General features: G+C 40.7%; 1 protein-coding gene and 1 pseudogene across 1 annotated transcript; one reads left to right on the top strand and one right to left on the bottom strand.

Annotated features, from left to right (window-relative positions):
• Positions 1–7,607: 7,607 nt before the first annotated feature.
• Positions 7,608–12,366, top strand: LOC114222220 (HLA class II histocompatibility antigen, DR alpha chain). Its single transcript, XM_028120641.2, has 5 exons — positions 7,608–7,775; positions 9,616–9,861; positions 10,320–10,601; positions 10,902–11,067; positions 11,957–12,366. Exons 1-4 carry the CDS (start codon positions 7,694–7,696, stop codon positions 11,054–11,056), a joined length of 765 nt encoding a protein of 254 aa, XP_027976442.1. The 5' UTR covers positions 7,608–7,693; the 3' UTR covers positions 11,057–11,067; positions 11,957–12,366.
• A 9,930-nt stretch (positions 12,367–22,296) lies between these two features.
• LOC114222219 (intraflagellar transport protein 20 homolog pseudogene) lies at positions 22,297–23,158 on the bottom strand (annotated as a pseudogene).
• Positions 23,159–23,397: the final 239 nt, after the last annotated feature.

Here is a 23,397-nt window from a genome sequence, read left to right as displayed (position 1 = left end):
TTCCCTGCATATTTTTAGGCCACAATGCTTTGAAACTAGAACTCAATCACAAGAGGAAAGTCGGAAAGAACTCAAATACATGGAGGCTGAAGAGCATCCTACTGAGGAATGAATGGGTCAACCAGGAAATTAAAGAATTAGGAAAATTCATGGAAACCAATGAAAATGAAAATACAACTGTTCAAAATTTTTGGGGTGCAGCAAAGGCAGTCCTAAGAAGAAAGTGTATAGCAGTACAAGCCTTTCTCAAGAAACAAGAAAGATCTCAAATACACAATGTAACCCTACACCTAAAGGAACTAGAGAAAAAACAGCAAATAAAGCCTAAACCCAGCAGGAGAAGAGAAATAATAAAAATCAGAGCAGAAATCAATGAACTAGAAACCAAAAGAACAGTAGAACAGATCAACGAAACTAGGAGCTGGTTCTTTGAAAGAATTAACAAGATTGATAAACCCCTGGCCAACTTATCAAAAAGAAAAGAGAAATGACTGAAATCAACAAAATCATTAACAAAAGAGGAGAGATCACAACCAACACCAAAAAAATACAAAGAATTCTAAGAACATATTATGAGCAACTCTACGCCAGCAAATTAGATAATCTGGAAGAAATGGATGCATTCCTAGAGATGTATCAACTACCAAAACTGAACCAGGAAGAAATAGAAAACCTGAACAGACCTATAACCACTAAGGAAATTGAAGCAGTCATCAAAAATCTCCCAAGAAACAAAAGCCCGGGGCCAGATGGCTTCCCAGGGGAATTCTACCAAACATTTCAAGAAGAATTAATACCTATTCTTCTGAAACTGTTCCAAAAAATAGAAATGGAAGGAAAACTTCCAAACTCATTTTAGGAGGCCAGCATTACCTTGATCCCAAAACCAGAGAAAGACCCCATCAAAAAGGAGAATGACAGACCAATATCCTTGATGAACATGGATGTAAAAATTCTCCCCAAAATACTAGCCAATTGGATCCAACAATACATTAAAAGGATTATTCACCACGACCAAGTGGGATTTATCCCTGGGCTGCAAGGTTGGTTCAACATCTGCAAATCAATCAACATGATACAATACATTAACAAAAGAAAGAGCAAGAATCATATGATCCTCTCAATAGATGCAGAAAAAGCATTTGACATAACATAAGTACAGCATCCTTTCTTGATCAAAACTCCAGAGTATAGGGATAGGGGGTACATGCCTCAATTTCATAAGGGCCATCTATGAAAAACCTACAGCGAACATCATTCTCAATTGGGAAAAGCTGAGAGCTTTTCCCCTAAAGTCAGGAATGCAGCAGGGATGTCCACTATCACCACTGCTATTCAACATAGTATTAGAAGTCCTAGCCACAGCAATCAGACAACAAAAAGAAATCAAAGGCATCCAAAACGGCAAAGAGGAAGTCAAACTCTCACTCTTTGCAGATGATATGATACTGTATGTGGAAAACCCAAAAGACTCCACCCCAAAACTGCTAGAACTCATACAGGAATTCGGTAAAGTGGCAGGATATAAAATCAATGCACAGAAATCAGTGGCATTCCTATACACCAACAACAAGACGGAAGAGAGACAAATCAAGGAGTCGATCCCATTTACAATTGCATCCAAAACCATAAGATACCTAGGAATAAATTTAACCAAAGAGGCAAAAGATCTGTACTCAGAAAACTATAAAATACTCATGAAAGAAATTGAAGAAGACACAAAGAAATGGAAAAACGTTCCATGCTTATGGATTGGAAGAACAAACATTGTGAAGATGTCAGTGCTACCTAGAGCAATCTACACATTCAATGCAATCCCCATCAAAATACCATCCACTTTTTTCATAGAAATGGAACAAAGAATCCTAAAATTTGTATGGAACCAGAAGAGACCCCGAATAGCCAGAGGAATCTTGAAAAAGAAAAGCAAAGCTGGCGGCGTCACAATTCTGGACTTCCAGCTCTATTACAAAGCTGTCATCATCAAGAGAGTATGGTACTGGCACAAAAACAGACACATAGATAAATGGAACAGAATCGAGAGCCCAGAAATGGACCCTCAACTCTATGGTCAACGATTCTTTGACAAAGCAGGAATGAATGTCCAATGGAAAAAAGACAGTCTCTTCAACAAATGGTGTTGGGAAAATTGGACAGCCACATGCAGAAGCATGAAACTGGACCATTTTCTTACACCACACACAAAAATAGACTCCAAATGGTTGAAAGACCTAAACGTGAGACAGGAGTCCATCAAAATCCTAAAGGAGAACACAGGCAGCAACCTCTTCGACTTCAGTCACAGAATTTCTTCCTAGAAACATTGCCAAAGGCAAGGGAAGCAAGGGCAAAAATGAACTATTGGGATTTCATCAAGATAAAAAGCTTTTGCACAGCAAAAGAAACAGTCCACAAAACCAAAAGACAACCGACAGAAGGGGAGAAAATATTTGCAAATGACATATCAGATAAAGGGCTAGTATCCAAAATCTATAAAGAACTTATCAAACTCAACACCCAAAGAACAAATAATCCAATCAAGAAATGGGCAGAAGACATGAACAGATATTTTTCCAAAGAAGACGTCCAAATGGCCAACAGACATGAAAAAGTGCTCAACATTGCTCGGCATCAGGGAAATTCAAATCAAAACCTCAATGAGATACCACCTCACACCAGTCAGAATGGCTACAATTAGCAAGGCAGGAAACGACAGATGTTGGCGGGGATGCAGAGAAAGGGGAACCGTCCCACACTGTTGGTGGGAATGCAAGCTGGTGCAACCACTCTGGAAAACAGTATGGAGGTTCCTCAAAAAGTTGAAAATAGAGCTACCATAGGATCCAGCAATTGCACTACTGGGTATTTACCACAAGGATACAAATGTAGGGAGCCGAAGGGGTACGTGCACCCCAATGTTTATAGCAGCAATGTCCACAATAGCCAAACTGTGGAAAGTGCCAAGATGTCCATCAACAGATGAATGGATAAAGAAGAAGTGGTATATATACACAATGGAATATTATGCAGCCATCAAAAGGAATGAAATCTTGCCATTTGCAACGACGTGGAGGGAACTGGAGGGTATTATGCTGAGTGAAATAAGTCAATCAGAGAAAGACATGTATCATATGACCTCACTGATATGACGAATTCTTAATCTCAGGAAACAAACTGAGGGTTCCTGGAGTGGTTGGGGGTGGGAGGGTTGGGGTGGCTGGGTGATAGACATTGGGGAGGGTATGTGTTATGGTGAGCGCTGTGAATTGTGTAAGACTGTTGAATCACAGATCTGTACTTCTGAAACAAATAATGTAATATATGTTAAGAAAAAAAAAGAAGAAGATAGCAGGAGGGGAAGAATGAAGGGGAGTAATTCGGAGGGGAGATGAATCGTGAGAGACGATGGACCCTGAAAAACAAACTGAGGGTTCTAGATGGGAGGGTGGTGGGGGGATGGGTTAGTCTGGTGATGGGTATTAAAGAGGGCACATTCTGCTTGGAGTACTGGGTGTTATGCACAAACAATGAATCATGGAACACTACATCAAAAACTAATGATGTAAAAAGTGCTCAACATCGCTCGGCATCAGGGAAATCCAAATCAAAACCTCAATGAGATACCACCTCACACCAGTCAGAATGGCTAAAGTTAACAAGTCAGGAAACGACAGATGTTGGCGGGGATGTGGAGAAAGGGGAACCCTCCTACACTGTTGGTGGGAATGCAAGCTGGCGCAACACCTCTGGAAAACAGTATGGTGGTTCCTCAAACAGTTGAAAATAGAGCTACCATACGACCCAGCAATTGCACTACTGGGTATTTACCACAAGGATACAAATGCAGGGAGCCAAAGGGGTACGTGCACCCCAATGTTTATAGCAGCAATGTCCACAATAGCCAAAGTGTGGAAAGAGCCAAGATGTCCATCGACAGATGAATGGATAAAGGTGTGTTATATATACACAATGGAATATTATGCAGCCATAGAAAGGAATGAGATCTTGCCATTTTCAACAACGTGGATGGAACTGGAGGGTGTTATGCTGAGTGAAATAAGTCAATCAGAGAAAGACATGTATCATATGACCTCACTGATATGAGGAATTCTTAATCTCAGGAAATAAACTGAGGGTTGCTGGAGTGGTGAGGGTGGGAGGGATTGGGTGTCTGGGTGATAGACATTGGGGAGGGTATGTGCTATGGTTAGCGCTGTGAATTGTACAAGACTGTTGAATCACAGATCTGTACTTCTGAAACAAATAATGCAATATATGTTAAGAAAAAAAAGAAGATAGCAGGAGGGGAAGAATGAAGGGGAGTAAGTCGGAGGGGGAGATGAACCATTAGAGACGATGGACTCTGAAAAACAAACTGAGTGTTCTAGAGGGGAGGTGGTGGGGAGATGGGTTAGCCTGGTGGTGGGTATTAAAGAGGGCACGTTTTGTGTGGAGCACTGGGTGTTATGCACAAACAATGAATCATGGAACCCTAAATCAAAAACTAATGATGTAATGTATGGTGATTAACGTAATAATACAAAAATTAAAAAAAACTAATGATGTAATGTATGGTGATTAATATAACAATAAAGAAAATTTTTTAAAAATGTAAAATAAAGAATGCCATTTCTTGACTCTGTCTTACATGGACAGTGGAGTAAAATCACTTCCTATTCCTGGGAGAATAGCTGAAAGGAGGATTCACAGGTGAGGGCAGGCACATTTTCAGAAGATGGAAAAAACTCTGCCTTGCAAAACAGCATTTGCATTGCAGATGGAATGTCCTGTATGTCTGGGATTTGTGCTGGATTTGGAGCCCCAAAGATGAGATGCGGAGTTAGAAGTGACTCTGAAAACAAGCTTCCAGAATGTATAAAATACAGGAGCTGGTGCTGAGTGAGTGAGTCAAACCATTAATTGGCCAGATGGGGGCAGCTATTGGAAGCAACCACTCTTAGGCTTCTGTGGTGATTTATCAACCTAATCTATTCCTTCACAATCTCTCAGTTATTGAATTAACTTGTGCCTTTTAGAACAGACAAAAAAAAAAACTTGGGGAATTACAAAACAACCTGACTATAGATGCTCATATCATAACAATGAAACCTGTGGTTGGCTAACACGGAAATATTCTGAAATGTGAATTCCAAATTACTAACTTCCCCTACCCCAAAACACACACACACACACACACACACACACACACACACACACACACACACACGCATGCACACTTGTGGCTTTAGGTTCCATGTGAAAGCTGTCTCATTTCCAAGCCTTAACCTATTATCCCTAAACACCCCTCTGGTTCTAGGTTTGTGCTGTGGGAGAAACAAGAGTGAGCTATACATATTTGCATTTAATAATTTCAAAAATTCCCATTAGCTTCTTTGTCTTCTCTGTACCACAGGGAATATAAGAGTATTACATTCCCCAGACTCTCCTTGCCTCAGGATCTGGACGTGGCCTACACACCGCCAGCGAAAGTTAATATGAGATTTGGGAGGTGGCAGGTAGGCTGAAGCCATCTCGTGCAGTGGACATGGGGCGTCACAGACAGGAGTCTTGGCAACAGCCCTGTGTTGCCAACACAGTCCTCTTCCTGGGGCTCTAGAGGAGCTGAGATGTCCACAGTACTTTCCCACAGGCTCCTGACCCCTTAGAGTATGGGGTCTGCACTGACCTGGGCTCCCCCAGGCTTCTAACACTTTAAAGGTATAATTCCCTGTACAGATGAGTTGTAACAAACATTCTATGTAGAGTGTCTCACAGGATCTTCTCTTGTCAGACTGAACTCTGACTAGTACAGTGGCCGCTCACCATTTGACGTCACTGCTCAGACCTCACTCAGGTGCCCTCAGAAATCCCCTCAGACATAGGAAGCTAGAGTATAGGGACAGGGGACCATGAGTAGTGTCTGGATAGGAAGTTCTCTCCTGTCAGCGGGAAAGGGAAATGAAAGTATTTTCTAAAGATTCCCAAATTTGGTAATCTCATGAGGAGAACCAATCATTGTTTTAGAACTAAGCCATATCATAAGTTGCTGAGCAACACCTTGGGTTGAAGCTGCTATTACAACATATGAAATGTTTTTCAATAAAATGCCTCTAAGTTTACCATATGTTTACTGAGAGCACCTTATAAGAACAAATTACTATGACAGCCAGCAAAGGGCAGGCATAGAAACATCATACTAGTTTTTTCCTCTGAAAGAGGAGACGACAAGCCTAAATTGTAGGACCAGACTCTCAGCAGAGACTGGTACTGTAGACCTCTCATCTGGCCCATTCCTTTGCCTCCAAGAAGTGTATTCCTTAACAATCTCAGGGCAAAACTGTGCTGTGGGTCTCTTCCAAGTGGTCTAGAAGTCAGTGTCAGAGAATCTTCAAAGCCCCTAGATGAGATCAGATAATTCATATGTATAGGGCTTTTTTTCCTCGTGATTTGTGAGGGCAGCTGTGGGGCAGGATAAGACGTCAGCACAACAGTGTAGAAAATCCACCCTGAGCATATGTGTCATGACTGATATTAAACAGTGAACTCACCACTGAACAGCTGCCTCGCTGCCAGGTCTCTCTATATTGGAAGTATTCAGATTCCAGCCCTCTCTGTGTGTGGTTTAATTTTCCTTTCTACTGTACTGTATGGTCAGAAACATGAGGGTCAGAGTGTCTTAACTTTCAGTTTTCTCAATGATGAACATCAGAATAAATTCTTAGGATCAGAACTTCCATGATTTATGACATGAGGAGAACTTTCAGAATGTTATGACATGAGGAAAGTTATGGTAAACCCCTCCTGCAGGTTATTATCTCTATTGCTCCCAGTAAAATAAGCTCTGCCCAATTTAGCCCACCCTATTCGTCGATCTGAGTCCTCACATGAGGTGTGTCCCCAGCAGTCTGCTCCAATCTCTGATCATATTTAAGATGGTAGGGATTACAGTCCACTGTTTCCAGGAACCACTACCTGTGGCGTCTCTACCATCTTTCCCCAGCTAGGGGAGTGTTGACACTCAGAGTTTCTCCTCTGATGTTCTCTCAGTATAGCACAGTGCCAGGGATGCCCCGCTCTTGGGCCAAGTTGGCCATCTGGGAGTCTAGGACAGTGGAGGACAAACCTAGAGCAGTAAGAAGCTTCTGACATGCAGCTCTGTCACCCACTGCTGCCAAGAATCAGGCATTCCCCATAGCAGGACAATTTGCCTTCTCTTTAGATGATTTGTTGTCCCTTAAATAAACTCCCCAGCTGTCACAGCACAGAGGCATAATTGCTAACTGTCATGTAGGGTGTTTCCATTGATTTTGTTCTCACTAATGTGCTTCAAGTACATCCCTTTCTAGAACTGGGGTTGGGATGAAACAGTCTGTGGGTGAATGTTATTTTCAAAAACTTGATTTTTTGCTGTTTCTGTTTGGTTGTGTGTGGCTTGTTTTTGTTTTGACTGATTAAGAACTTTACTTGTTTATCTAATGAATTGAAGGGTTTCCTTTCCTGACCCTTTACAAGAGCTTTCCCCTTAGCAACAGATGTGTCATCTCAAAACTTTTTCTGATTGGCTTCAGCTCAACCTATTTGAATTTTCATCAATCAGACCTTACCATACCCTACATTCTCTTTTCTTTTATTCTCGTCAGTTCTACCCCACTCTTAAGCTCTACTGACCCCCATTAAATCACCAAAGAAGAAAATGGCCATAAGTGGAGTCCCAGTGCTAGGATTTTTCATCATGGCTTTACTGATGGGTCCCCAGGAATCATGGGCTATCAAAGGTAAGTGCTGAAGGAAGCAAAACTTGGGATATAAGTTCTGAGAGCACTGGAGAGATAAACTGTAAACATTTGCAAGACAGTCTTTGGAGTGAAGGAAAAGTGTGGCAGGCATCATGTAGTCTAAATCTGAAAGTATTTAGAAAATGTAGTTTGGTGCTCTTTTCATAAATTGAAGTCAGTCATATTTAGTTAAGAGGGAAAAAATGGTATTGATTAATACCATTAACTTTGAGATAAGCCGACCTGAAGTGGAAATATTTTCTGAGAGGCATTAACAAGCTATCCTCTGGGCTTTAATTTCTTTTTCTGGGAAATTAGTAAATTTTGAAATCTCACATCATTCTGTGGGGATTCAATGAGAAAAAATTTGAGAAGTCCTTGCAACTGGTTCTTAGCCAAATACATGGTTGTTATTTTTTGGCAAGTGAATCCTGTCAGCATATTTTAAGCACAGACATTGCATTGAAGATTACGAGAAAGGGAAGTTACCAAAAGCAACCTTCTATCCAAGGGAGGGCAAGGGCAGGTGTGCTGATACCAACTGCATTTAATTTACTTCCTCTCTGGAGAAGGATAGCCCATTCACCACTTCAGTGGATCCATGATCTATGGTCCCTGCTACTTAGTGATTTTCTCAAAAGAGTAGAACTGTGAGTAAGGCTATGGAGATTCTTTCCTTATTCTCTGCCATCTCCAGAGCAAATGTTTACTGCTGGGAAGATGTATTGTAAAAAAGTATCCTTCACCCAGGCTGAACCCCACAGAGGTGTCAGGTACACTGGAAATAAGTAATGTAATAATCCAGCTTGAAGACCCATGATAACAATTGTAGGTTTCTATTGCCTAGAAAGAGCTACAAATGGGGATGCATACCTGATAAAATAGAGGCTCTTCCACTGGGATGGAAGGGGAAGCTAGAGGTGGCACTGTTCCTTAAATACAAAGCAGTTTTGAACCTAAAATGCTGATTATAAAGCCCAGTGATGTATTAAGAAATTACTTACCTCATCTCATTTACTTCTTTTTTTTTTTGGAAATAGCAAGAATGCACAAGCGGGGTGGGGAGAGGCAAAGAGAGAAGGAGAGAAGGAATCTTGGGCAGGCTACACAGTCAGGGTGGAGCCCAACTTGGGACTCGATCTCTGTACCCTGAGATTATGACCTGAGTCGAAACCAAGAGTCGGTTGCTTGACTGGCTGAGCCACATGGGCATCCCTCATTTAATTCTAAAGACAAATCCAAGGTAGAAGTGAAACCACAAAAGAATACAATTGGAAATATTATAATAAGAAAACATTATAAGTAGATAAAATAATCGATTCAAGATCACTAGGTAAGTAAATACCTAAATAAGAATTGAAGATTTAATTAGATCCAGGGTTTAGAACTCAGACTTTTAAACAGTGTTTCCCTATTCTTCATATTACAGTGCTGAGAGATGCCCTAGAATTCTTGTTTAATTGTATTTAATGCCTGGAAAAATACAGTGAGTGAGCAATTCTCTTTTAAGAGCTGCAACTGGATTCCCAAAGAGGGAATCATTTCTCAACTACTAACATGGAACCTAACAACAGCTTCACAAGACTCTGGGATTTTCAGGCCTCATTTCCTTCAGTCCACCCTAACTCTGCCCCTTTACTTCTTCCCTCCCAGCTCTGTTCAACATGGACGTCCTGCACCTAAGCCTCATCCTCCAGCTTATCCCTGCTTTCCATCACTCCTTCACTCCACATGGCCAATCCCCTTTCACTGCTCCCACCCATACGTTTGTCTGACATCCTGGGTTCTTCTTCCTCTCCCTTCTTGGTTCCCATCCTAACTCTCTTCCTTGCCTTTTCAGAGGACCATGTGATCATCCAGGCTGAGTTCTATCTGACGCCTGACCCATCAGGAGAGTTCATGTTTGACTTCGATGGTGATGAGATTTTCCACGTGGATATGGAGAAAAAGGAGACAGTGTGGCGGCTGGAAGAATTTGGACGTTTTGCCAGCTTTGAGGCCCAGGGTGCCTTGGCCAACATAGCTGTGGACAAAGCTAACCTGGACATCATGATAAAGCGCTCCAACCACACCCCGAACACCAATGGTACCTGCTGCACTCCTAGACATGGGAATCATAACTTTGAAGTAGATGCTTCAGCTTGTTGTGTTACATTATTGTAACTGACTTTCCCTCCCAGGGGCCCAGCCTTACCATAAGCAAGTCCTTACTTCTCATGCCACAGACTCAAGAACTTTACATGAGTTTGTTCCTTTCCTGATGTGCTCACATCTTGTCCCTGCCAACAACAGTCACTCACAGAGTCATTGCCCCAAATCTATACGGGGAAACCAAGAATGAAATTATCTCCAGGACCTAAAATATCCTTCTATATATCTTATACCACAACACTGGCTCCAGTTCATGGGGGAGAGTATCAGAGATAGGTGTCTGAGACATGGCATAGATGCTCAGGGCAGAGTTTCCACTGCTTTTTCCGCTTCGGTGGGAGGAAGAGGGGTCAGCCTAAGCAGGGAAGGCTAATTTCTGTCCTTTGTCCCCAGTACCTCCAGAGGTGACTGTGCTCTCAAACACCCCCGTGGAACTGGGAGAGCCCAACACCCTCATCTGTTTCATCGACAAGTTCTCCCCACCAGTGATCAATGTCACGTGGCTTCGAAATGGAAACCCTGTCACCACAGGAGTGTCTGAGACAGTCTTCCTGCCCAGGGAAGACCACCTATTCCGCAAGTTCCACTATCTCCCCTTCCTGCCCTCAGCCGACGATGTCTATGACTGCAAGGTGGAGCACTGGGGTTTGGACAAGCCTCTTCTCAAACACTGGGGTATGGACCATCCTTCAATCTCCTTTCTTTTGTGATTTCCTCCCATGATGCCTGTGTCTGGTGCTTTGGGACCCAGAGTCCCCTAACTCATCCATAACAATTGCTGCAATTCCTATTCCTTGCCTTCTCCCATTATTCAGTTCCCCCCACTGTTTAGTCTGCATTCCCTTAATCCATCATTCCTCTTATTCAGTTGATTAATAACTATTCTTTTGACTAAATACCCGACCTTTGGTTCTAAGTGCTACTCCATACCACAGTCATTACTTCCACACTATACTCTGTGTTATTTTTCCCCAGAGTTTGAAGCACCAACCCCCCTCCCAGAGACAAAAGAGAATGTGGTGTGTGCCCTGGGCCTGGTTGTGGGTCTGGTTGGCATCATTGTCGGTACCATCTTCATCATCAAGGGCATGCGCAAGGTCAATGCTGGTGAACGCCGAGGACCTCTGTGAGGCACCTGCAGGTGGGTTTGATGTGATCAGAGGAAGACATAGATGGAGTTATCCAAAGGTAGGAGACAGAGTGGGGAAAAGGAAGGATATGTGATGTCTTTAAAGGAAAATGATAGGGAAGTTATAGTTCTTTTTTTTTAAGATTTTGTTTATTCAACAGAGAGAGAAATAGTGAGAGCAGGAACACAAACAGGGGGAATGGGAGAGGGAGAAGCAGGCTTCTCACTGAGCAAGGACCCCCATGCAGTGCTCAATCCCAGGACCCTGAGATCATGACCTGAGCAGAAGGCAGACACCCAACCGACTGAGCCACCCAGGTGCCCCGGAAAGTGATAGTTCTTTGATTTCTTTTTGCTAGGACAGAATCAGACATTAGCATCATCTGGTACCCCAAAGCTTCAAGGTCCCATATTCCTTCCCATACATGTACACCTACACCACAACTTCAATCTTGGAAATCATCTCTACTACCTAAGACCAATTTTTCACATCAGGCTATTGAATCAGGTGATCTAGGAAAGATTTGGGCACTTCCTTGTTTATGATTCCAGAGGCAGGCCTTCAGTTCAGGAACATTCCCAGAGTTTGGCTCACGTAGGGTTAGGGCAGATTAACTACATGAAATGAAAATCCCTTGAAGGCCAATGCCTTCTCTAATCTGAAAAGTGGTTAAAACTTCTAAGAGAAGGTAAGCCATGGTCCGCTTATTCATACTTACTTGGAGAGTAGGGGGTGCAGTTCATGTGGAAAAGTTGTATTTACTAGACAGAGGTCAGATGAATATTTAAGAACTTTTCCAAAGTCAAAGGATTAAGGGAGAAGAAGAAGGAATCTGAAAAAGAAAAAAGAGCTTAAAATACTCATCTTAGCTCTTTAGTAATTCTGTGTGTCCTGCTACAGGCAATGCAGTTTCCTAGAGAGAAGATCAATGAAGAAATTTGTGCTTCAGTAACTTTATAAACCTGGCAATATTTCAACCATTCATCTCGCTGAAGACAACAATTCTTCCACATTTTCCAGACCTTTAGCTGTTTTAATAATAATGATGCCTTCCTGCTCTGTCCACATTCTGATTTCTAGTTATTCCCTGTTTTTTGCCCCTTCCTGGGTCTGTTTTCTTCCATTTCCTACCATCATTTAATATCACCATGTAATGCTCTAGAATAGACCCCATAGTATCGTGTCTCGGCTGTGGAATCTTATGAATGTTCCATACAGACATCCCTTCTATACTTATTGCTTGGGTTTCTTCAAAATGTGATTGTGATTTTTTTTTAACACAATAAACTATTTGATGGGTCTGAAATGAAGTTTTGGTGTCTAAACCAGTTCTTCACAGGGCCTAGGGAATATATGTGATTCTTTCACCCTGAAATTTGTGAATGTTGAATGTATGTGATAAGTTATGTAAGCAATTAGAGATATCTAGGTTTGGGGCACCTGGGTGGCTGAGTCAGTTAAATGTTTGACTCTTGAATTTGGCTCAGGTCATGGTCTCAGCATCGTGAGATCAAGCCTCATGCAGATTCTGCACTCAGACCAGAGTCTATGATCCTCTGTCTTGTTTCTTATTTCTTAAATTCCACATACCAATGAAATCATATGATGATTGTCTTTCTCTGATTAACTTCTTTCACTTAGCATAATACCCTCTAGCTCCATCCACAACATTGCAAATGGGAAGATTTCATTCTTTGATGTATATATATATACATACCACATCTTCTTTATCCATTCATCTGTCAATGGATATTTGGGCTCTTTCCATAGTTTGGCTATTGTGGATATTGCTGCTATAAACATTGGGGTGCAGGTACCCTTTCAGATCACTACATTTGAATCTTTGGGGTAAATACCCAGTAGTGCAATTCCTGGGTCATAGGGTAGCTCTATTTCCAATTTTTTGCGGAAACTCCATACTGTTTTCCAGAATGGCTGTACCAGCTTGCATTCCCACCAACAGTGTAGGAGGGCATCCCTTTCTCCGCATCCTTGTCAGCATCTGTCATTTCATTACTTGTTAATTTTAGCCATTCTGACTGGTATGAGGTGGTAGCTCACTGTGGGTTTGTATTTCCCTGATGCACAGTGATGTTGAGCACTTTTTCATGTGTCTGTTGGCCATTTGGATGTCTTCTTTGCAGAAATGTCTGTTCATGTCTTCTGCCCATTTCTTGATTGGAATATTTGTTCCTTGGCTTTTGAGTTTGATAAGTTCTTTATACATTTTGGATACTAGCCCTTTATCTGATATGTCATTTCCAAACACCTTCTCCCATTCTGTCAGTTGTCTTTGGGTTCAGTCGACTGTTTTCTTTGCTGTGCAAAAGATTTATCTTGATGAAGTCTCAAAGGTTCATTTGTGCCTTTGTTTCCCTTGCCTTTGGCGATATTTCTAGGAAGAAGTTGTTGCAGCCTAGGTTGAAGAGGTTGCTGCTAGTGTTCTCCTCAAGGATTTTGATGGATTCCTGTCTCACATTTAGGTCTTTCATCCATTTTGAGTGTATTTTTGTGTATGATGTAAGAGAATGGTCCAGTTTCATTCTTCTGCATGTGGGTATCCAATTTTCCCAACACCACTTGTAGAAGAGACTGTCTTTTTTCCATTGGATATTCTCTCCTGCTTCGTCAAAGATTAGTTGACCATAGAGTTAAGGGTCCATTTCTGAGTTCTCTATTCTGTTCCATTGATCTACTTGTATTTTTTTGTGCCAGTACCATACTGTCTTGATGATTACAGCTTTGTAATAGAGTAATAAAGCTTGAAGTCTAGAATTGTGATGCCCCCAGCTTTGGTTTTCTTTTTCACTGTTCCTCTGACTATTTGGGATCTTTTCTGTTTCCAACAAATTTTAGGATTATTTGTTCCAGTTCTGTGAAAAAAATTTGATGGTATTTTGATAGGGATTGCTTTAAATGTGTAGATTGATCTAGGTAGCATAGACATTTTAACAGTGTTTGTTTTTCCAATCCATGAGCATGGAACATTTTTCCATTTCTTTGTGTCTTCCTCAATTTTTTTCATCAGTATTCTATAGTTTTCTGAGTACAGATCCTTTGCCTCTTTGGTAAGATTTATTCCTAGGTATCTTATGGCTTTGGGTGCAATTGTAAATAGGATTGACTCCTTAATTTCTCTTTCTTCTGTCTTGTTGTTGGTGTATAAAAATGCAACTGATTTCTGTGCATTGATCTTAAATCCTGCCACTTTACTGAATTCCTGTATGAGTACTAGCAGTTTTGGGGTGGAGTCTTTTGGGTTTTCCACATAAAGTATCATATCACCTGCAAAGAGTGAGAGTTTGACTTCTTTGCCAATTTGGTGCCTTTTATTTCTTTTTGTTATCTGATTGCTGAGGCTGGGACTTCTCGTACTATGTTGAACAGCAGAGGTGATAGTGGACATCCATCCTGTGTTCCTAACCTTAGGAGAAAAGCTCTCAGTTTTTTCCTACTGAGAATGATATTTGCTGCAGGTTTTTCAAAGATGGGTTTTATAATATTTTTTAAAGACTTTTATTTATTTATTGAGAGAGAGAGAGAGAATGGTAGTGAGAGAGCATGAGAGGGAAGAAGGTCAGAGGGAGAAGCAGACTCCCTGCTGAGCAGGGAGCCCAATGCGGGACTCGATCCTGGGACTCCAGGATCATGACCTGAGCCAAAGGCAGTCACCTAATCAGCTGAGCCACCCAGGCACCCGAGTTTTATAAAATTGAGGTATGTACCCTCTATCTCTATACTGTGAAGAGTTTTAATCAAGAAAGGATGCTTGGGGTGCCTGGGTGGCCCAGTTGTTAAGCATCTGCCTTCGGCTCAGGTCATGATCCCAGGGTCCTGGGATCGAGCCCCACGTCCAGTTCCCCACTCCACAGGGAGCCTGCTTCTTTCTCTCCCTTTGCCTCTCTCCCTGCTTGTGCTCTTTCTTGCTATCTCTATCACTATCTGTCTCTCTATATCAAATAAACAAATAAAATCTTAAAAAAAAAGAAAGAATGCTGTGATTGTCAAATGGTTATCCCAGGGATAAATCCCACTTGGTCATGGTGAATAATCCTTCTAATGTACTGTTGGATCCTATTGGTTAGTATTTTGGTGTGAATTTTTGCATCCATGTTCATCAGGAATATTGTTCTGTAATTCTCCTTTTTGATGGGGTCTTTGTCTGGTTTGGGGATCAAGGTAATGTTAGCTTCATAGAACGAGTTTGGAAGTTTTCCTTCCATTTCTATTTTTTGGAACAGTTTCAGAAGAATAGGTATTAATTCTTCTTGAAATGTTTGGTAGAATTCCCTGGGAAGCCATCTGGCCTTGGGCTTTTGTTTGTTGGGAGATTTTTGCTGACTGCTTCAATTTCCTTAGTGGTTATAGGTCTGTTCAGGTTTTCTATTTCTTCCTGGTTCAGTTTTGGTAGTTGATACATCTCTAGGAATGCATCCATTTCTTCCAGATTATCTAATTTGCTGGCATAGAGTTGCTCATAATATGTTCTTATAATTGTTTGTATTTCTTTGGTGTTGGTTGTGATCTCTCCTCTTTTGTTAATGATTTTGTTGATTTCAGTCATTTCTCTTTTGGTTTTGATAAGTCTGGCCAGGGGTTTATCAATCTTGTTAATTCTTTCAAAGAACGAGCTCCTACTTTCGTTGATCGTTCTACTGTTCTTTTGGTTTCTAGTTCATTGATTTCTGCTCTGATCTTTATTATTTCTCTTCTCCTGCTGGGTTTAGGCTTTATTTGCTGTTTTTTCTCTAGCTCCTTTAGGTGTAGGGTTAGGTTGTGTATTTGAGACCCTTCTTGTTTCTTGAGAAAGGCTTGAATTGCTATATACTTTCTTCTTAAGACTGCCTTTGCTGCATCCCAAAGATTTTGAACAGTTGTGTTTCCATTTTCATTGGTTTCCATGAATTTTTTTAATTCTTCTTTAATTTCCTGGTCGACCCATTCATTCTTTACTAGGATGCTCTTAGCCTCCATGTATTTGAGTTCTTTCCGACTTTCCTCTTGTGATTGCGTTCTAGTTTCAAAGCATTGTGGTCTGAAAATATGCAGGGAATGATCCCAATCTTTTGGTACCGGTTGAGACCTGATTTGTGACCTAGGATGTGATCTCTTCTAGAGAATGTTTCCTGGGCACTAGAGAAGAATGTGTATTCTGTTGCTTTGGGATGGAATGTTCTGAATATGTCTGTGAAGTCCATTTGGTCCAGTGTGTCACTTAAAGTCTTTATTTCCTTGTGGATCTTTTGCTTAGATGATCTGTCCATTTCAGTGAGGGGGGTGTTAAAGTCCCCCACTATTATTGTATTGTTGTCAATGTGTTTCTTTGCTTTTGTTATTAATTACCTTATATAACTGGCTGCTCCCATGTTAGGGGCATAGATATTTACAACTGTTAGATCTAAGTAGGATATAGTGTCCTTCTTCATCTCTTATTACAGTCTTTGGTTTAAAATCTGATTTGTCTGATATAAGGATTGCCACCCCAGCTTTCTTTTGCTGTCCATTATCATGATAAATTGTTTTCCACCCCCTCACTTTCAATCTGGAACTGTCTTTGGGTCTAAAATGAGTCTCTTGCAGACAGCATATCGATGGGTCTTGTTTTTTTATCCAATCTGATAGCCTGTGTCTTTTGATTGGGGCATTTAGCCCATTTACATTCAGGATAGCTATTGAAAGATATGAATTTAGTCCCATTGTATTGTCTGTAAGGTGACTGTTACTGTATACTGTGTACTTGTCTCTGTTCCTTTCTGGTCTATGTTACTTTTGGGCTCTCTCTTTGCTTAGAGGACCCCTTTCAATATTTCTTGGAGGGCTGGTTTGGTGATTGCATCTTCTTTTAGTTTCTGTTTGTCCTGGAAGCTTTTTATCTCTCCTATTTTCAATGACAACCTAGCTGGATATAGTATTCTTGGCTACATATTTTTCTCATTTAGTACCCTGAATCTATCATGCCACTCCTTTCTGGCCTGCTAGGTCTCTATGGATAGGTCTGTTGCTAATCTAATGTTTCTACCATTGTAGGTTATAGATCTCTTCTCCCGAGCTGCTTTCAGGATTTTCTCTTTGTCTCTGAGATCTGTAAGTTTTACTATTAGATGTGTGGGTGTTGACCTATTGTTATTGATTTTGAGGAGGGTTCTCTGTGCCGCCTGTATTTTGATGCCTGTTTCCTTCCCCAAATTAGGGAAGTTCTCTGCTATAATTTGCTCCAATATACCTTCTGCCCTTTCTTTCCTTATTCTGGAATCCCCATTATTCTCACACTGTTTCTCTTTATGGTATCCCTCATCTCTCAAATTCTCCCCTCAGGATCCAGTAGTTGTTTATGTCTCTTTTTCTCAGCTTCTTTATTCTCCATCATTTGGTCTTCTATATCACTACTTCTCTCTTCTGCCTCATTCATCTTAGCAGTTAGAGCCTCTATTTTTCTTTGCACCTCATTAATAGCCTTTTTGATTTTGACTTGATTAGATTTTAGTTCTTTTATTTCTCCAGAAAGGGATTCTCTAGTGTCTTCTATGCTTTTTTCAAGCCCAGCTAGTATCTTTATAGTTGTTATTCTGAACTCTAGTTCTGATATTTACTAATGTCTCTATTAATTAGGTCCCTGGCAGTTGGTACTGCCTCTTCTTTTTTTTGAGGTGAGTTTTTCTGTTTTTTCATTTGGTCCAGAGGAGAATAGATGAATGAGAACAAAATACTAAAAGGGCAACAATAACCCCAGAAAAATATACACTAAACAAATCAGAAGATACCTGAAACTGGCAGTGTGGGGAGGAGGATATGATCAGGCTGATGAATAGAACAAAGCCATACACTGATTCCCAAAATTTTAAAGAAAGAAAAATTTATCTATCTATCTATCATTTATCTATCTATCTATACAAAAAATTAGGTTAAATACAATGAAGGAATAGAATATAACTGTAAAAATGAAAATTTAAAAAGTTTTTAAAAAAGGAATTGATATGAAGTTGGTTGAAAAAGGAAAGAAGAAAAATTTAAAGAAGAAGAAAGAAAAAATAATAAAGAAAATTTCAAAAATTAAAGTTGAAAGATTAAAGAATCATGGGAGAAAAGCCATGAATACTATGCAATATTCCCCTATCGCTGGAGATTTGCAGTTCTCATTGATCAGTAAACTTGGTCTTGGCTGGATGTTCTTGCTGATCTTCTGGGGGAGGGGTCTGTTGCACTGATGCTCAAATGTCTTTGCCCCAGGTAGAATTGCACCACCCTTGTCAGGGGCCAGGCTAAGAAATCTTCTCGGGTTTGCTCTGCATGGTTTTTGTTCCCTGAACGCTTTCTGTGCAGCTCTAGAGGACGAGGATGAAAATGGCAGCCTCCCAATTTCTGGCCGTGGAGCTGAGAGCAGGGGCCCCATTCATCAGTGAGCCCTCAGAGAAAAACAGTCAATCATTCCTTTCCCCTTAGTCTCTGGCCACACTCCATGCTCACTTGGCCTGTGACCGAGCATTTCTATCTCTTGCACATGACCCCATTTGGAGTCTCCAAACCCAGCAGATTCCTTCAGTGCTCCTTCTGGGGGTAGGAAGAGGAGTCTCTCTGGATCTGCCATTTGTTGGGCTCCTGCTGGGAGAGTGGTTGCCCGACTGTGCCTCGGATCATGGTTTATGGCAACCCTGACCTGAGGGCCCACTCCTTGGCTCACTCTATGCAGCCAGCTTCCCTGCTCTGATACCTGGGAGCTCTGCCACACTCAGGCACCCCCAGTCTTCCTGTGACTCCGAGGGTCCTGAGACCACACTGTCCCAGAGAGGGTTCCACCCACCGCTTAGCAACCAGAGGGACATCCCTCACTGAAGCAGACTTCTAAAAGTTCCAATTCTGTGCTCCTCTGCTCTATCACTTGCTAGTAGCTGGCTGATGGAGGCTCCCTCCCCCCTCCATTTATCTTCCCATATATCGCCTCAGATTCACTTCTCCACACATCCTACCTTGCAGAAAGTGGTCACTTTTCTGTTCATAGAATTGCTGCTATTCTTTTCTTCAAGCTCCAGTTGAGTTTGCAGTTGTTCAGATGGTTTGATAGCTATCCAGCTGAATTCTTGGGTTCAAAAGAAATTTAGGTCTCCTACTCCTCTGCCATCCTGGACTCTTCAAGGTGCAAATACCTTCCATGAACCTGACTTTATAACCTATGAGTTTCACAGGGAAACAAGAACAACTTAAAACCCTGATGGTGACTGAGAGTGGCACTAATATCAAATCTTTGGTCCAACTCTCATGTGTGCAAGGATGACCAAAAGAGACAATAATTGGAGTAATTTTACTAGGAAGCCATTAGACTGAGATGGCTTTAACATCTTGGTAATTTACATAAACAGTCTGAAACCTAAGCTGAAGTCAATTCCTGTCTGTGCACTGGTATCCCAGCAAAATCCACCAATAGCCAAATAGGCTTTTCCAAGAAAGATAACTGAAGAGGATATAGCCAATCAGGTAATTTCCATGCTCTGCTTCTGCATCTGCTCTGTCAAAGCCTGTCCCTTAGCTCCTGTCACAGAACTCTTCATTATTTTTGTGTTGGCACTGCCAGATTTGAATCATATTCTCAAATAAACACTTGAAAAATTGTCTTATGCCTCAGTTTATCTTTTAACACCATAAAGGACTTACTAAAAAATAGCAAGTTTCTGTATCTATGGCTTAAAGAGTCAAGGCCATTTCTTCAGAAATTTGAAAATAGGCACAGTGTGTTTCTTTTATGTAACTCCTATTTTTATTATAAAATAAATACACTTACAATACAGAATACACTAAAACTCAGACACATGTGGAATAAAAAAGAAAACATCTATATCTCCCATATAAAAAGACATGTTTAGAATATTTTACCTTTTAAGAGCAGTTGTAAAGTTACAGAAAACTTGGGCACAAAGTTCAAGAGTTCCCAAATTTCCTCATCTTTCCCCCCTGCTCCACATGCAGTTTCTCCTATTATTAACATTTGTCATTAGTGTGATACATTTGATGTTACTACATTTAATGAACCAACATCGACATATTATTATTTACTGATGTCCATAGTTTAGAATAGGGTTCATTCTTTGTATTATACAGATCTCTATAGTTTTGCCTTTTCCACAATGCCATACAGTTGAAATCATACATATTAAGAAATTTTTAGTCCAACATAATTCTTTCATGTAACAATATGCATTTAAGGTCACCATGTCTTTTCAAAGCTTAATAGCTTGTTTCAAATTGCTAAATGATTCTTCACTGTATGGATATTCCACAATTTATCCATTCACCTGTCAAAGGACATCTTGCTTGCTTCTAAGTTTCACAGTTATGAACAAAGTTGCTATAAACATTCCTGTGTCAGTTTTTGTGGGGATATATGTTTTCTATTCATTTGAATAATTACCTGAGAGTCTGCTGGACTATAAGGTAAGAATATGTTTAGTTTTGTAAGAAATCACCAAAGTGTCTTCCAAAATAACTGTACCATTTTGCATTACCCTCAGCAAGGAATGAGATTCCCCCTATTGTATGCATCCTGGCTTGCTACCATTTGGTGTTTTGAATGTTCTCAATTTTAGTCAGAAGGCTACCTTTAAAATTTTTTTATTTTGAAATAATTATAGATTAACAAGAATTTGCAAAGAGAGTATAGAAAGACACTGTGTAACCCTTACCTAGTTTTCCCAAATGATTATATATTAAAAACTATAATACAATATCAAAACCAGGAAGCGTATTGGTGAAATGTGTGTGTGCAGTTGTACGTCTATGTTTCCTCCCATGGGTACATTTGCGTGACCACCACAGTCAAGCACAGAACTCTTCCATTACCACAGAGATCTCCCTCATGCTACCCTTTATATTCACAACCACTTCCCTTTGGGCCCCATGACCCTCACACCTGACAACCACTAATCTGCTCTCCATCTCTATAATTGGTCATTTGGAGAATGTCAGATAGATGGAATCATTCAGTATGGTACCTTCAGAGCTTGGCCTTTTTCACTTAACATCATGCCCTTGAGGTCCATCCAAGTAGTTGGGTGGATCCACACTTTGTTCCCTTTTATTGCTGAGAGTGTTTTGTGTTATGGACACACCACAGCTTAACATTCACCTACTGCAGAGCCTTTTGGTTGTTCCTAGTTCAGGGCTATGACAAATAAACCTGCTGTAAGCATTTTGTACAGTTTTGTGTGAATGTGAGTTTTCATTTTTCTGACATAAAGGCCAAGAAATATGATTCCTGGTCAGGAGGTAAGTGTATTTAGTTTTTAAGAAACTGACAAACTATCTTCCATTTCACATCCCTGTCAGTGCAGGAGACATCCAGGTTCTCTGTATTCTCATCATCATTTGGTCTTGTCACTATTTCATATTTTAAGTGTTTCAGTAGGTATAGAGTGATATCTCAGCATGTTCTTAATTTGCATTTCCCAGTGGCTAGTGATGTTGAACATCATTCAGTGAGCTTATTTTTCATGTGAATATTCTCTCTGATAAATGTCTCTTCATGTCTTTTGCCCATTTTGTAATTAGAGTAGTTGTGTGTGTGTGTGTGTGTGTGTGTGTGTGTGTGTGTTTACTGTGGAGTCCTGAGAGTTTTACAGATTCTAGACACATGCTCTTTGTGATATTTTGGGTGTGCAAATATCTCTTTGTCTGTATCTAACCTTTTCAGTCCCTCAACAGGATATTTTTCAGAATAAAAGTCCTTAATTTTGATAAAGTCCACTTCATTGATGTTTTTCTTTTTTGGATCATGCCTTTGATGTCATGTCTAAGAACTCTTCACCAAGTCCGAAGATTTCCTCCTGTTTTCTTCTGGAAGTGTTACACTTTACATTTAAATTTGTGTTTTCTTTGAGTGCATGTTTGTGAAAAGTGTGAGGATTGATCTCATTTTTTTTCTTTTCTTTTCCTTTTTCCTTTGATTTTGCTTGTTTGTTTTGTTTTTGCCTATGGATATCCATGTATTCCAATACCATTGTTTGCAAAGACTATCCACCCTCCATTAAGTTGCATTGTATCTTTGTCAAAAATGAGTTGGTGTGGGGCTATTTCTGGACTGTCTATACTGTCCCATCAATCCACGTGCCTGTCCCTCCACAGCACCCATTAGTCTTGATACCATAGGTATATAAAAGTCTTCAATTTGGCTGGGGTGATTATTAAGCTTTATTTTTCTTTATCAAATTTAGCCTCATCTATCCTAAACATTCATTTTCCTATATATATATATTTTTTGAAAACAATAATTTATTGCTCTTCCTTTCCAAAGCTTTGAATTTACAAAAAAAAATCATTTACAGACTGCTCCGTTCAGGCTAAGAATGCCAAGAGCTGAGAGCCTGGACCCCTGTGGCCACAGGTGTTCACCAGCAGCTGCGCACGGACATCTGCAACAAGCTCCCCAGATTTGTTTCCTGCCTTCAGAGATGCTGCGTTCGTTACACACCATCTCTCAGAATATACGTGGGCCATTAGACAAGTCACAGGAACAGTACAGAGGTTTTTTGGGGTCTTATTTTTTTTGCCCTTCTATAAAATGAAATTTTCAGTTCATTTCTGAAAAATAAATTGTTCAATAAATTCATTTTGTTCTGCTTCTACTTTACACAAAGCTTCATATTCAACCCGATACCTTTCAAGCTGCATCTTCTTTTCTGCTATTAGTGCTTGGAGTTGCTGCTGTTGGGCTTCTCTCTGTTTTGCTATAGATTTGAGCAAGTTCCGAGCACCAATGGCCTTCATCTTCTCATTTTCTGCTTCTTTTGCAAGTTGGTCAACAAGCTCAATTAAACCACCAACTATTTTCTGAAACTGGCCAATTTTGTCCACAAAATCCTTGCACTCTTCCTTGAGCTCTGTGGTCTGCTGGGGAACCTCAGGGTCCAACACGCGCAGCTTGTTCAGCTCATCAAAATGCAGCCCTGCTTCACCCAGGATGTCCTTGGCCATAGCTGCCAACCCCGTAGCGGCGGCGCGCTACCGCACGGGCTGATTCCGGCAGGCCGCTTCTCTCCCGGGTCAGCGGCAGTCGGTGCCTAGCCCGCCGGCCTCAGCCGCTGCCACGGCTACCGGCCCTGTTTACCCGTAACGTCATTACTGGACTGCCTCCTATATATTTTAAAATAACTATTAGAATTTAGAAAAACTGTCAACAACTATTAAAAATTCTGCTGAGATATGGATATTAATTGCATTAAATGGGGGTATCAATTTGAGTGAGAACCAATGTCTTTACTGTGTTTCATTTTTCAGCTCATGAATATGGTAAGTCTCTTCATTTACTTAAATGTCCCAACATGGGCAGATGAGATAAATAGCAGTTTGCGACATGT

Source organism: Eumetopias jubatus, unplaced genomic scaffold (assembly GCF_037043125.1).
Source record: "Eumetopias jubatus isolate StellerSeaLion01/CBP00866 unplaced genomic scaffold, mEumJub1_p1.0 scaffold_6, whole genome shotgun sequence".
Taxonomy (NCBI): Eukaryota; Metazoa; Chordata; class Mammalia; order Carnivora; family Otariidae; genus Eumetopias; species Eumetopias jubatus.
This window is presented reverse-complemented; position numbering and strand designations above follow the sequence as displayed.